This window comes from Myiozetetes cayanensis, unplaced genomic scaffold, assembly GCF_022539395.1.
Source record: "Myiozetetes cayanensis isolate MyiCay16 unplaced genomic scaffold, myiCay2020 scf5-8, whole genome shotgun sequence".
In the NCBI taxonomy this organism is placed as follows: Eukaryota; Metazoa; Chordata; class Aves; order Passeriformes; family Tyrannidae; genus Myiozetetes; species Myiozetetes cayanensis.
The window spans coordinates 30,221,581-30,235,328 of record NW_026087742.1 but is presented as its reverse complement, the minus strand read 5'-3'; the positions used below and the strand labels follow the sequence as shown (position 1 = coordinate 30,235,328).

The following is a 13,748-nucleotide window of genomic DNA, read 5'->3' as shown; positions in this document are numbered from 1 at the left end:
GGGAATCAGGGAGGGAGGGAGGGAGGGAGTAGGTGAGGAGCTCCAGATCAAATATTCCCATCTGTGACTACATTAAGGGAGTCACCTATCTGAGTTAGTGTCTGTTCTGTGTCATTGGCCATAATATTTCTTATTAGGAAGCCTCTTCAGGGGTTCGTGGGTGTAGTCTCAGCTAAAGCTCCAGTGCTCTGAACTAGAAGGTCCTAAGCTTAACACCAGTGAAGGTCAACAGTGCAAAGGGTGAGTTCCACAGGACTGAGTCTTAGTGTTTTGGAAAAGCTGAAATCCATATGCAAAAGCTTCCTCAGTGCAGGGAAAAAAATTCCTCCACAGTATGTAGCCTTTGGTGAGCTTGATCTCCAGAGGTTCTGGAGGTACCCACTAAGAGGCTTGGCTTTACAGCTCGGTGTAAGTAGCCAAGATCTGACTCTGCAACAGCCTAAATGGGAGTTGTTAGCTAAGCCAAAAAGCATCACTAAATAATAATGCCTTCTCTGCAGGAACATGAAGGGCAGTGAGGCATTTCTGTTTTGAAAATATGCAAAAAGTGGACACACTTAAATTTATTCTTCCTTTCTTATTTCCATTCATACCTTAGAGAGACAAATCTATAATTAGTGGCAAAGAGAGAGATCTCAGAAAACTGCCCTAGAATCAGATCAAAAGTGTTTTGCAGTCTCTGGCTTGGCTTATGGCACTGTTATAAAGTTTTATTATCCAGCTTGTGACACTAGAAGAGCTTTAGGCATCACACACAAACTGCAAACACTAAAAGGCCAAGTGTAGATTCAACTCACTGCACTGTGTGGCCGCCTTATTAATCTATTGAATGTCACCCAGGGAAAAAAGACCAGTACCTCACACAAACTACAATAAAAACCTCTGGTTTTGATCTACAGGGTGCTTAGCATGGAGCCATGGAAACAGCCCCATGGAACAAAAGCCGTTTGGCTGCAGGAATTTGGTGGTTCTTTAGTCACCAGCAAATGCATGTGGCCAGCAATGCTCACAGGGGAAGTGGATAGCTGGCACAGAAAATGTTAGAGGTGGTTTCATGTCTTTAAACAGGGACGTCAGATTTAAAGAAGCCCCAGGGGTTTATTCAGATCAGTGGTTTATGGGTAAATAGTTTTGGTGTGTGACTGCTCTTGTCTGTTGACCACAGTGGGAGACAGAGCTGTACTATTACCAATAACAGAAGTTGTCCTTGGAGGAGGTGGTAGATGCCCTTGCATTTGAGAAACTAAGATGCAGTTTATCTTGTAAAATAAATGTTGAAAATAGTCAGGCAACTCTTACCCAAAAAGATTATTTTTCTCTCCACTGCCTGTAAAGAGAGTTAAGGCAGCCAGCTCTGATACCATCTGATACCAGTCATCCACCTTGTAACCATCTAAAGCGTGGTGATATGAATACCCTGGCATTTTGGAGAAGCCAATAAAAAGGTGCAAGTCTGCTGTGCTGACGTATTGTGGGGAACCTGCTGAAACAAGGGACATTGTCTCTTTTCCCACTGGCTTCCCACTCTGGAGCAGGAGGTTCCTTCCTCAGGCTCCCCTGAAACATGAGCTCTGAGCCCAAAGGGATAATATCAGCCTTTACTCAAAGCCTGTGCATCTATCATAGTACAGCTGAAGCAATCGACAAGTGTCACACCTCTGCACGTTCACCCAACTTTTTAACCCTTTACTTCCCCATGTGTCTGTATAAGGAATCATGTAAAGCACAAGCACTTTAAAATGGAGTTTGAGTTCCTTGGTGTACCTGCAGAGTTCCCCAAATGGTACTGGCACTATCCTGTCCAAACAATGAGAATGAAAAAAGGAAGGGGACAAGACAGGTGTGCGGGAGAGCCTATATGCAACCTCGAACAACAAGGATCACTGCAGACTTGGAAAATTTCCCCATAATTCGCCAGCACATCACTGTATCACGAGCATTCAGGGAAGCAACATCACCTCCATTTCACTTTGGCCTGCAGAACTTCTGCCTATGAAACTGTCCTCATTCCTGGTGACTATAACATCATGCCCACAAATACCCACCAAAGTGTCTGTTCTTGACTAGGGACCAGCCCACCCCGTCCCTGAAACTTCAGGTTGTTGCTTCAGGGGCTTAAAATACCAATGCAGTGCTCAGGTTTTCTTCTAAAAAAAAAAAAGTAATAGCTAAAGGAACTCACTGAATGGCATATCAGCTCTTCCCCCACAGTCCTTTTCTAGTGGTAGTGTCAATGTGAGGAATAAATATTCTAAGACTACAAATACTGTAACTGATTATGTTTGCCGAATAGTAAAAAGTCCTGTCTTTTGTTTTGGGCCATTGAGCAATGAGGGAGGATGAAGGGACTTCTCTGCTTCACCCCAGGCAGGTTTATTTCAGTTGTTGTTCAGTTCAGTCCAATTTACCACTTGGATTTGCCTATTGCTTGTGACTTTAAATAAAAAACAAAGCCCCAGTGTTCCTGACTCCAGTGCTAGTGCATTATCACAAATAAAGGGAAGCAGTTTGGGAGTTTTTACATCACTAACATATGTTTATTTAACATCTCTCATCCTGAAAGATCTGAAAGTGATAAAGAAAATCTCCAGTGTGTAACACTGCAATTCATGCAAGGGCAGACACCTTTCCCATACAGCGTTGAAAACTGTTGGCAGAGGCCAGTGGGGTAAATTCCAGCTTGACCATTGTCAACAGTTTGTTTTATGTCTATTCTGCACAGGAGCTGGGAATAGGAAAGAGTTTTCTTTTTTTTTAAGATCTTTCTTTTTTACAGAACGTTGTAATCAATAATAAAATCCTCCAGAGTGAGGCTGTGAAATCCAAAATAAATCACAATGATAGTGGTGGGACAGGGGAGCGGGAACTTCCAGTTCTGCCCACATTTTTCTTCATCTTTGAGGAAGTCAAAATTTGCCTTTGCCCATCTGCTGATAGCCTAGCATAAGACTCGGAAAATTATCTGTGCTTGACAGGTAAAGATGCTAAAGGATTACAGTGTGCTATCAAAACTGTCCTCTTCTTGTCCACCTGTCATGCAAAATAGAGATTATGAACAGCTCAAAAGCTAACTTTCAGCTGGGATTTTTGTTAGGCCAGTCAGCAGAAAATGTAAGGCCCTGATCAAAATGGATGATGGATTCCCACAGGGAACTTCTTCCACCGGGGTTGAAACCACTTGCTTAGTGTGAGTGACATGCAGGTAAATGAAATAATACCCTCCCAGCCTGCTGTCATTGGGAAGGAATACAGATGGTGACTGAATTGTCAGGCTGGAGCTGTCTCGAAGGTCAGAGCATTTTATTTAGCAAGAATCAGTGTCATTTGTGGAGATGAAATCTGTTCAAACTTTAGTAAGATATATCACAAGGGTTATTCAAGAATAAATCAGAAAGGTGCTTCCCGCCTCCCTCCCAAAGTTTTAAGTAATTTGAATGAAGATCCAACTTACTGCTTTTTTAAGCAGAGCATAATTCACTAGTTTTTACATGTCTGAAGAAGGGTTTATTTTCCTAACATAAAGTTTGAAAGACAAAGGAATTTCCTTGTTATGAGGAGTAGAGTCAACTGTGATAGACACTCAAGTTTCTAACCAGCTTCTCCTGGAACAGTTCTACTAAGTGCAAAATAGTGGACTATGGCCTAGATTTTTATTATGAATTCTTGGGAATTGATGAGTTTGGACACCTTGAAGGTGTTCTGGAGAATAGTAGACATTTTCATATTTGTTCTAATTATTATTTAGCCTTTCCTTAGAAGGAAGGATACCTATGCAGCAGGGGTTACAAGTCTAATCTCTTGGTTTCAGGCTTAGAAGAGATGCAGTTCAGTACACACTAGCAGTAAAAACTTAATAAAGGAAGTTAATAGCTTTAGTATCTATATTAAACGATACATAAAATCCTTGCAAGACAATTTTTTAAGTTATGTCTAAACTCATCTGGTTGTTTTTTTCTGGCCAGTCCCATTGGATGCTTTCCATAAAGTAGATTCTAGTCTATTAATTTCTTAAGTCTTGAGCTCATTGAGTGTTGCAGTCGTGGAGCTAAAAACATTACCATTCTGTCTGCTCGCCCTGTTTCCTCAGCCACCCTTTATTGTGTCCAAGGAAGCAGTGAGTGAATGGGATTTAACAGGGGACCAATGTTCAGGTTCCTCAGCCTAATCCCAGTTCATGCATTACTTGGGGAGAAATGTGCCACTCAGGGAATTATTTTGTTTCTCTCATCATTGAGGCCCAACTGAATTCAATGCCAGGATTCCCTTAATCTCTGCCAGGGTAGTACAGGACTTCAGAATCTTTACTGGAGTCAGCAAGAGCACCAAATGAGCCTTGATGAAGTGATCTTGCAGGATGTATCTTCAGGTGCTTTATGCAGGGAGTCTGCTTTTGGGGTTTGCATTGGAATCTTTGTTGGGAGGGCAGATTTATTTTTTTTTAATTATTATTTGTTCTATTTCCCTGGTGTTCATTTCCCTTCACTTTCTGGCACTGCACTAACACCAGTTTCAGGACTATAGCTATAACAAGTAAATTAAGCAAACACAGTCACTGGGACTCAACCGGTAGTAGGTTCTGGCATGATTTTGGCTCAGGCCAGAGAGCCCTTTCCTTTGGTTGCTCCCCTCCATGCCAGAGAGCACTCCCGAACACAGCGATCAGGATCCTGTGCTGTAACACACCTTGTTCTAACACTGTCCAATACAACACTCCTTCACTTTCCCAGTGTTTCTCTGCCCTGTGTGTTTTTACTCTCTAAAGTGCTTGCACTGCCTGTTGTCTCAAGGAAACAAATCATCCAAAAAATTAATAATGTCATACCCTTGTTTTTCAGCCACAGCCCAGCTCATAAGTATTACTTGACCACAGATCCGATCACCGGCTCCATCTACCTCTCCGACACCAACAGCCGACGTATCTATAAAATCAAGTCAACCACATCAGTCAAAGACATTGTGAAGAATTCAGAGGTTTTGGCTGGAACTGGGGATCAGTGCCTCCCATTCGATGATACCCGCTGCGGAGATGGAGGCAAAGGCACTGATGCCACCCTTACGAATCCCAGGGGTGAGACTGCTTCTTCTTCACAGGCTTTTTTAAAGGGGTCTTCTTGAAAGCAGGTTGTTTAGTCACACTGGAGACTGCTCTCCTCTCCAGTCCAGAAAATGTTCTTGGATTTTGCAAGCCTTCCCCACAAACACATCCTGAGGTCTTGCTTCTGGAAATAAGTATGTCCCACCCTCAGCCAGTCCTGTCCTGGTTCTTCATATTGATGTGGCTGGGAGGAGTGCCAAACCAAAGGGGTATAGTAATGGGCACATGCCCAGAGGGCAATAGAATAAATTCATCCATCTCTTTTATAACCATTTAGCCACTACTTCTCCTTACCAACAGCGCTTGGTCCATCCCAACTTGGACTGGATTCACTAACATCCAGTTCACTGAGGCTTTCTTGGCGTTAAAAAAAAAAAAAATCTGTATAAGCATTGACATATATATCTATATATATAAAATGGCAGCAAAACCAACATACAGAGATATGTAAATTGAGGTTTAGACATTGATATTATATGTCATGGCATCCAGCTTAAATCCTATAGGGGATGGATTCTAATTTTCATATGGGAATGGTTCAATTCACTGTAATTTCACCTGGTTCAAATATACTGAAATGAGACAAAAGCACAGTCAAATCTGAATAAAAGCATCACACAGCCTTCATGACTGTGAAATAAATTGTTCAAAACAGGTTTAGCCAAACATATGCACTCCTGTGCATAGCCAAGACTTCAGTCTGGCAGTCTCAAGGTAACAAGCTCTGCAGATGGAGGATGTCGCTCCTCCCAGCTGTCCACAGCTCCTTGGGAAAAAAACACTCAGGAGGTATAGAGCTGAGGTGGAAGGTACTGTTGTTGCACACACTTTGAACAGTTTTTATGAAGAGGTGTGAGAAGGATGCCCATGCAGGAATGTTGTTTGAGTTGTGGCATTTTTGCCTGTTATGTCTTCTTTTGCTCAGGTGTTCAGAGTGTGAGGAGTTATTTGTAGGTTCTTAGCTTTGACATCAGTATACTGCAGGTTTTCTTTTTCATTGCACTGGGGAGTGGTAGCCCCCTCCTTCCTCACCACGGCAATGTCCAAGCTTATCCCAACCTCTTTTTAAAGGAATCTGCCAGCAAAACCTGGAGATCATTTAACAAGTGTCCCTTCCCACGGCAGGGGTTTGGACTAGATGGCTTTTAAAGGCCTCTTCAATCCCAAACCATTCTATGATTCTACAGTAAGTTATTTCATTAAGGGCAGACAAGATGAAGTCAGCTGAGTTGTTGTTTCTTTTCTTGGCTAGACTATGCAGTCAGGCAAAGACAGTTGGAGTTGTTCAGCCTGGAGAAGAGAAGGCTCTGGGGAGACCTTAGAGACCCTTCCAGTGCCTAAACAGGCTCCAAGAGAGCTGGAGAGGGATTTTTGATGTGGGCATAGAGTGATAGGACAAGGGGGAATAGCTTCAAACTGAAGGACATGTTTATATTAAATATAAGGAAGAAATTCTTTACTGTGAGGGTGGTAAAGCACTGGCACAGGTTGCTCAGAGAAGCTGTGGATGCCCCATCCCTGGAAGTTGTTCAAGGCCAGGATGGGGCTTTGAGCAAGCTGGCCTAGTAGAAGGGTTCCATGACAGGGGTTTTGAACTGGATGATTTTTAAGATCCTCTCTAACCCATACCATTCAATGATTCCATGGTTCTCAGAAAGTTATTTTTCATGACTTAGAGATGGCTTTGTTACTGAATCCAAGAAACTCAAACTGATATAGTGACCTTTTTTGCCAAGTCTAGTTGTGATTTTTTAAAGGTTTTTTTAGTTACACTTTGGCTATCTGTTTCCTGGCAGGATGCAGAAAAATATACCTTGGGAGAGCAGTTTTATTGCCAAAAAGCATCAAAAGCCAAACTTCTGCCCTTGTAATGTTCAAAGAGCCTGACTTGGTTTCCAAGCACTCCAGAATCTCATGAGTTGACCATTATATTGGGCTAAAGTATTGCCAGAAGCACAGGTATTGAAAGAGAGCAGTTACTTCTGGTCAGGCTGCAGTATAGAAATGATCTCACTGAAATTAGAAGGCTGAGTGGGAAAAAAAAAAAAAAAAAGTCATTTGATCAGAGAGAGTCAGACACTCCAGCAGATGAGTCATGAGATCAGGGAATACAGAAATCTGTAATCCAACTTGCTGCACCATTTTGAAGTTCAACCAGTGGAAAAAAAAAAAAAAAAAAAAAAAAAAAACCACACCACAACACCACAACTTTTGTTGAACCTCTTTTTTTCTCTTGTACAAGATAAGAAGAATATCATTCATTTCCCTCCATGGGTATATGTTGCAAAGGTTTAGATGACTTATGTTTCTGCTTTGCTATAGCAGAGTTCAAAGCTTTCAGCGTTGAAATCCTTCTTGTTGGCAATTGAAGCTCTCAGGAGGCTGTTCTTCCACCCCAATCTTATAACAGCAAAATTCTTCACAGCTTCAAAATTTCACAAAACAGAAGTAAATGGAGGGTGAAGGAGGAAATTGCATGAAACAGAGTGGCAACAAGAAAATAATAATCCAGAAAGTTCCCTGATCTGGTTCTAACCTGAGTTTGCAAAGTCTGCTGAGGCAATGGCTGTGACAGGTGTGACTCACTCTCCATTCACTTTAATAAATGATGAGCAGTGTAAACTCATGCTGACAATGTAACCATTGTGTATACCTTCATGGTGTTCATCCTACCAGGAGAAACCAGAAAATGCTCTTCCTTCATATGATCGTATTTCATAATAGTTCAAAATACAAATGATTTATTGTACAAGTAACCAGTGCTCTCGGGTGACTCTCTGCTTCCCTGTCTTGGTAGGCAAATAAACACTCATAAGGAAATGGTCAGAGGAAATTCAAAAACAATTCTGTAGCTGTGGAGATATCAAGTGGCCACGGAAGGACTTGGAAAGTTCAGTTCTTCAAGAATTCTCAAGCTCTTCATCATTGAATGGTTTGGGTTGGAAGGAACCTTCGAAGATCATCTAGTTCCAACCCCCCTGACATGGGCAGGGACACCTTCTACTAGGCCAGATTGCTCAAAGCTCTATCCAACGTGGCCTGGAACACTTCCAGGGATGGGGCAGCTACAGCTTCTCTGGGCAAGCTGTTCTAGTGCCTCACCACCATGACAGGGAAATATTTCTTCCTAATCTGTAATCTAAATCCACCCTGGTTTAGTTCAAAACCATTATTCATTGTCCTGTCAATACATTTCTCTGAAGTACCTTCTGGATAGAGGTTCTTGTCTCACTTCACTGAAGGAGGGAGAACTCCCTTTAGATGATCAGCTTAGAAAAGACAATAGGAGAGATGAAACCCTCCAGGAATTTCACACTTCACCTATCTTTGCCTTCTCTGTTAAAGGTAGGCTACACAAACATTGGACAGGTAGATCCATGGATGAAATAGGGGTAGCAGTGGTTTGGTCAGCGTATTTATCATAGCTATTAGGAACCAGTCTGATATTTCCAATTCGTTTGCCACAGTGCACAGCAAAGCTTTCAGATGCTAATGAATTTCAATATATCCTTGCAAATTAAAGTGTTACCACTTCCTAATTATCATCTGCTAATAATGATTCTCTTCTACAAGCAATCTAAAGAAAAATTAAAACTTCAGCTTGTCAGAGCATTTCTTTTCATCTGAGTACTCACCAGTGGTTCTTCTCGGGAAAATGTTGTGGCAGAGAAATTACCACGGAGCCTGCAATTAAGAGAGATTGCAGTGACAAGACTGACAAAATAGGAAGAAGGCTTCAGAAGGGACGTGGGGAGGGAGAGGGCATCTCATTCATTTAGCACCATAACACCGATGCAAAATGAAGTAATTAATTTGGGGACAGATTGCTTCCTTCACTGTGTCCTACTGAATGTGTAAACAAAATCTCAGTTGTTTGCTAAGTGTTCAAGAGTTTGACAGAATTAAATTAAAAAACTCAACTCTCCACAATCTGTTAACATTTTTATTATCAGATAATAATAGAAGAACCATTTCAGGGAAGACCAGAGACTGATGGAACAAAATATCTTGTCTCTTACTGTGGCCAAAAAGTCACACAGGAACATGTGTGAATGGTCTCACATCAGTGGTCAGTGATAGAGTGGTCTTTCTCTGCTATCTCTCCAGATGCTAGTCATCAACATCTAGGGACTTTCTGAAGAGGTTGCACTTGGACCTATGCTTCGATGCCACCATAAATTGGCTTAGAAACCTCCCTGAATGTCTAGTTTTGTTCTTCCAGGCACCTTGTGCTAATAATTTCCACAATTTCTTTAACTGGGTCATGAAAAAGAGTGGTTCTTTTGAGGCCAGATCACTGGTAACTGTTCTCCTCCCTGTGCCTTTCCTAATTCTTTGCTTGTAGTTCCCTCCCTGACCAGTGCAGAGTAAAAAGCTGATCTTTGCAGAAAACTTTTTGTGGGAATTCCAAAATGTTTCCACTTAGCTCTTTTTCAGATTGTTGTTGCATATGGGTAGTTAGGCTTTCCTCTTCCCCTGTGAATTCCTCTGTACTTATTGATTTTCATCTGCCATTCTATGACTCAGTCATTCAGCATCGAGTCAGACAAGAAAGCCTTACCTTTAGATTTCTTTAAGCACCATTTTTTGGTTAAAAAGTTTTTCCCCCTTCTGTTTTTCCTAACTAGAGCTAGATGTACAACGCAATCACTTTTATCAGTTTTTCTTCTGGAACAAACTCACTCATGTCCCAGTAGCTATTTGAAGAATAACATTGTGCCGTCACCTCTTCGCACTACAAGGTCCTGACATTTCAAGGAAATGTCATCACGTCACAACTTTCTATCAGCACAACTCACTGGTGTGATGCACATGACTCTACAAGCCCTTGTTTCTTAAGAGATCTCTGTTTATCCAGGGGGAGCCAGCATGATTTCATAACGTATGTATTTCATATGTCAGAACCTAAAGTTTGGATCTACAACGCTACCTGGGTAGTGGCAGCAGATGTTTCCTCTCAGAAGCTGTGAGGTTGAGCTTTGAGCTGTATGCTGAAAGTCTTTAATTCCCTTATGTTCCTGTGGAAACATGAGAGGAGCCTTCTGCCAAAGCAAGCCAAGGCCTTTGGCTTAACACGTATAACATGTGTATTACCCGTTTCTGTGCCCATTTGCAGGAGCCAGCTCTCAGCACTGGAATTATGCCAGTATCAGAAAGGAAACACAGAAAGGTCCAATCTAACCTCTACAATCTGCTGCAAAGAAACCATGAGATGCTTCTCTTCCTCTTCACAGAAGTCATCCATCCAAAGACTTGTCAGTGGGGGAGCAAGGCTCCTCTCTGTAATTAATTTTGATTCCAAGACAATCAGCTTAAGTTAGAAAGGGATTGGAGTAGTTGCCATGTGAGGAGCATGTGCAAATAGGAATTTGGGGCTTTGGCAGACTGGAAACTCTGCTTCCCTGGAGAACATCTCAGGAAATGTGAGGTAATTGAGAGTGCTTAACCTCCATGAAAGAGGGATAAACAGAGAAGTGCTCTGTGATAAGAACACATATACATGCCATTGGCCTGGAGCAGGGTAATAAGTGGCAACTTTGCTATCCCACTTTAACTTACTCAGGTGTGTAAGCTCTTTGTCTAAGCTGGAATGCAAAATGAAGTTGTGCTCTATCAACTGATCAGAGCTGGCTCAAGAACCAAAGTGTGTCCAAGTTATTATTGCTGTAACTGGGTAATCAGACCAGCCATCAAACCCCAGCACTGCACACACTGAGCGACTGTCAGCATACACTGCTGATAAGTCCATTCCAATACATATGGAACTAGGTAAGGGAGAGAATTCTGCCTCATTTAAAATCACATTATCCAGCCTGCCACCCTTCACTGGCTTTTGACTCGTCACACAAACTAATGGACAGACATCCTGAAAAATACTTGTTGTGAACCAAGGAATGGGTAAGAGACTCTCGTGTTTGACAAAAGCCAATTAAGATTGACTAAACCCTCTATCATGCCTCTTCCAAAAAAGCACATCTACCATATTGCTTAAAGAGCTCAGTTGTGTTCCTAGTTGTCAAGCAAATACCAACAGACATTAAAGAACTTGCCCTTACACTGGCAAAATAATTAGAGGAGCAGTACCCTTCAACAGCAGATGCCAGCAACAGGTGACATGTGGCAGTATCCTGGATGACTCATTGAACAGGGCACCAGCCAGAGCACAGTGCTGACACATCTCATGGTAGGTGAAGACAGCTTCCAGAAAGCCATGGATGCCAGCGAGATATTGATGCTTGTGCTGTCAGATCCCTCTGCAAGCACTTGACAAAGTGCTAAGAGACAACTGAAGTGTTTATATTGTATGGTGAGAATAAGTGGGCACCACTACTGTGGCTTCTCTCATAACACTTGTCAATTCACAGAATGGTTGGGTTGGAAGGGACTGTACAGATCATCTAGTTCCACCCCCACCGACATGGGCAGGGACGCCTTCCAGGTTGCTCAAAGCCCCATCCAACCTGTCCTTGAACACTTCCAGGGATGGGGCAGCCACAATTTCTTTGGGAAACCTTTGCCAGTGCCTCACCACCCTCAGTAAATTCAGATGTGCAGCAATTAACTTCTCCTCTTTGAGGCTCTTGTTTCATGGTCCTGCAAAGATCAGTCCTATCTTGGCATGAATTAAACACAGGTATTAGAGTGTAAGACTAGAAGCAATCTTTTAGGTCATTCAGTCCTGTCATCCATTATCTCAGCAATCCTGCTATATAATTCCCTCTAAAATTAATGAACTTCATCTTGAAAGCAGCAAGTAATTTTTTTCCTCACTGCCCTAGAGGCTATTCTGAAACCACACTGTTCTGATGGTCAACTATCCGATCCAGGTCAAAATGATGCCCTTCAAACAGGCAGATGTTACAGAGAAGTAACAAAAATGCTGGGTTTACCTCCTGGCAGTAACAAACAGCTCCCATTCAGCTCAGTGACCTGAAACATCAGTTCCCTGACTCTTAATTGACTTTGAATCAACAGGTTGCAACCGTGTCTGAATCCCTTCTTTTTTTTCAGCCCAATGGAGATGTTTCTTCTGTCTCTCAAACAGTGACTTAGGTCTGAGGTTTTCCTTCCAGGCCAGATTATCTTCTGTGGATTTCCATATAACCAAATATGATATGTTTTTCCACATATTACCCACGTCCATTACTTCCAGCCTATGCAATAGTTACAGTACTGGCTGAAGGCCATGCTTTTAATTGCCAAAGCAATCAGAGGATTAGTCCCTGCTATATGAAAATCTAGAATTTTTGATCGGTGAACTGCTGCATCTGTACTTCACAGCAGAGCTCACAGTGCATGGAGTTTGAGGGTAAATGTTTCAAACAAGGGGATCTGGCTGTAAAACAGCATTTTAGAGAAACACAAGATCTGACCACTCCTCAAACATTCTAAAAGCTTTCTATCTGAAGCAGATTTTACATCATTTCTGTCACCATGATAACAGCCAAAAAAACATTCTAGCGAGGATTCAGCTCACTAATTTAATCTGCTTACAAAATAAATGTTTCCTTTGGACATATTTGCTGTAGTCTCCTTTTATAGTCAATGGGGAGGAAAAGGCATTTCTAGCAGGATTCATATAATCTCCTGGGGATATGTGCTTTAGGGAGATATGAATTGCACTCTCAAAGTAGATTTTTCTCTTCACTGATTGGAAAAGCTCCAAATACTTGCTTAGATGCACAGTGCAGATGTCTGGTTTTGCCAAGTGATTGTTACCCTGAGAGTGAAAGAAACCAAACAGGAATGTTAGGAAGATCCTAATATTTGTGTATTCCAAAAAGAATTCTCACTTGCACAGAAAAGGATGTTACAGGCTTCTACATTCATTTTCTGTTCCTTTACAGTCTTTTAGTGTCTTTAAAACACTCAAACATTATGCTGAGTGGCATTCTGCCACTGTAGAGTAGATGAGATGAATGACCTTATTAGTATCCGTGGAGTTATTTTAATTTATACTAGCATAAAGGAGAGTTGAATGAAGCCTTTAACTTCTTATTCCTGCCTTAGTAATGAACTTTCTCTGTGACCTTGTGAGAATTGCTTTATCTGTTACTTTCCTGATATGTAAAATTGGGATGAGCACACTCACAGACTGCTATGAGGTCTAATTAGTAAGTGTAAAGCACTATGAAATCCTCTGATGGAAGATGCAGAGGGTAGCTAGCCCAGAATAAAGAGGATTAAAGGAGGTTGTGCTACCATAACAAATCATGAGAAATGATGCTTAGGAGGAGGTAAAATGGCACATATCTGCAGGTGAGGAAATGAGAATCAGCAGTCTGTAACTGCTGTCAGCAGACCTCACATCCACTGGCAGGAGTATGTCTACAGAGAGGGTTTGGACAATGAATGAATCACTGGCAGAGTTCAAAAGCAGGTGAAATACTGTAGATTAGTGGGATTATCTTAGGGAAAATCCTTCCTCATTTATCCATCTGGAATTTGATTGACCTGATGGATATTTCACAGCCTTTTTCATCACCATTTTTGAAAAATTCAACAGTGTAACATTTTTATGTGCATGGCTTAGCATTCCTACCATGAGCAATAAAACCAGGTTTCTGAACATTCAAGACACATAGTTATTAGAAAAGCTTTTCCTTTCAACAGTTCAGTGAATACCATGCACTTTTCCAGAAGTGAGCAGGGA

At 41.7% G+C, this 13,748-nt stretch overlaps 1 protein-coding gene across 14 annotated transcripts in view; it reads left to right on the top strand.

Moving 5' to 3' along the window:
• TENM4 (teneurin transmembrane protein 4) overlaps positions 1-13,748 on the top strand; it is a 1,544,468-nt gene that overhangs the window by 1,481,840 nt on the left and 48,880 nt on the right. For all 14 annotated transcript variants that reach the window (XM_050333746.1, XM_050333747.1, XM_050333753.1 and 11 more), the window contains one exon: positions 4,836-5,068. In XM_050333746.1, coding sequence (XP_050189703.1) covers positions 4,836-5,068 — 233 coding nt within the window. The remainder of the gene's footprint in view (positions 1-4,835; positions 5,069-13,748) is intronic.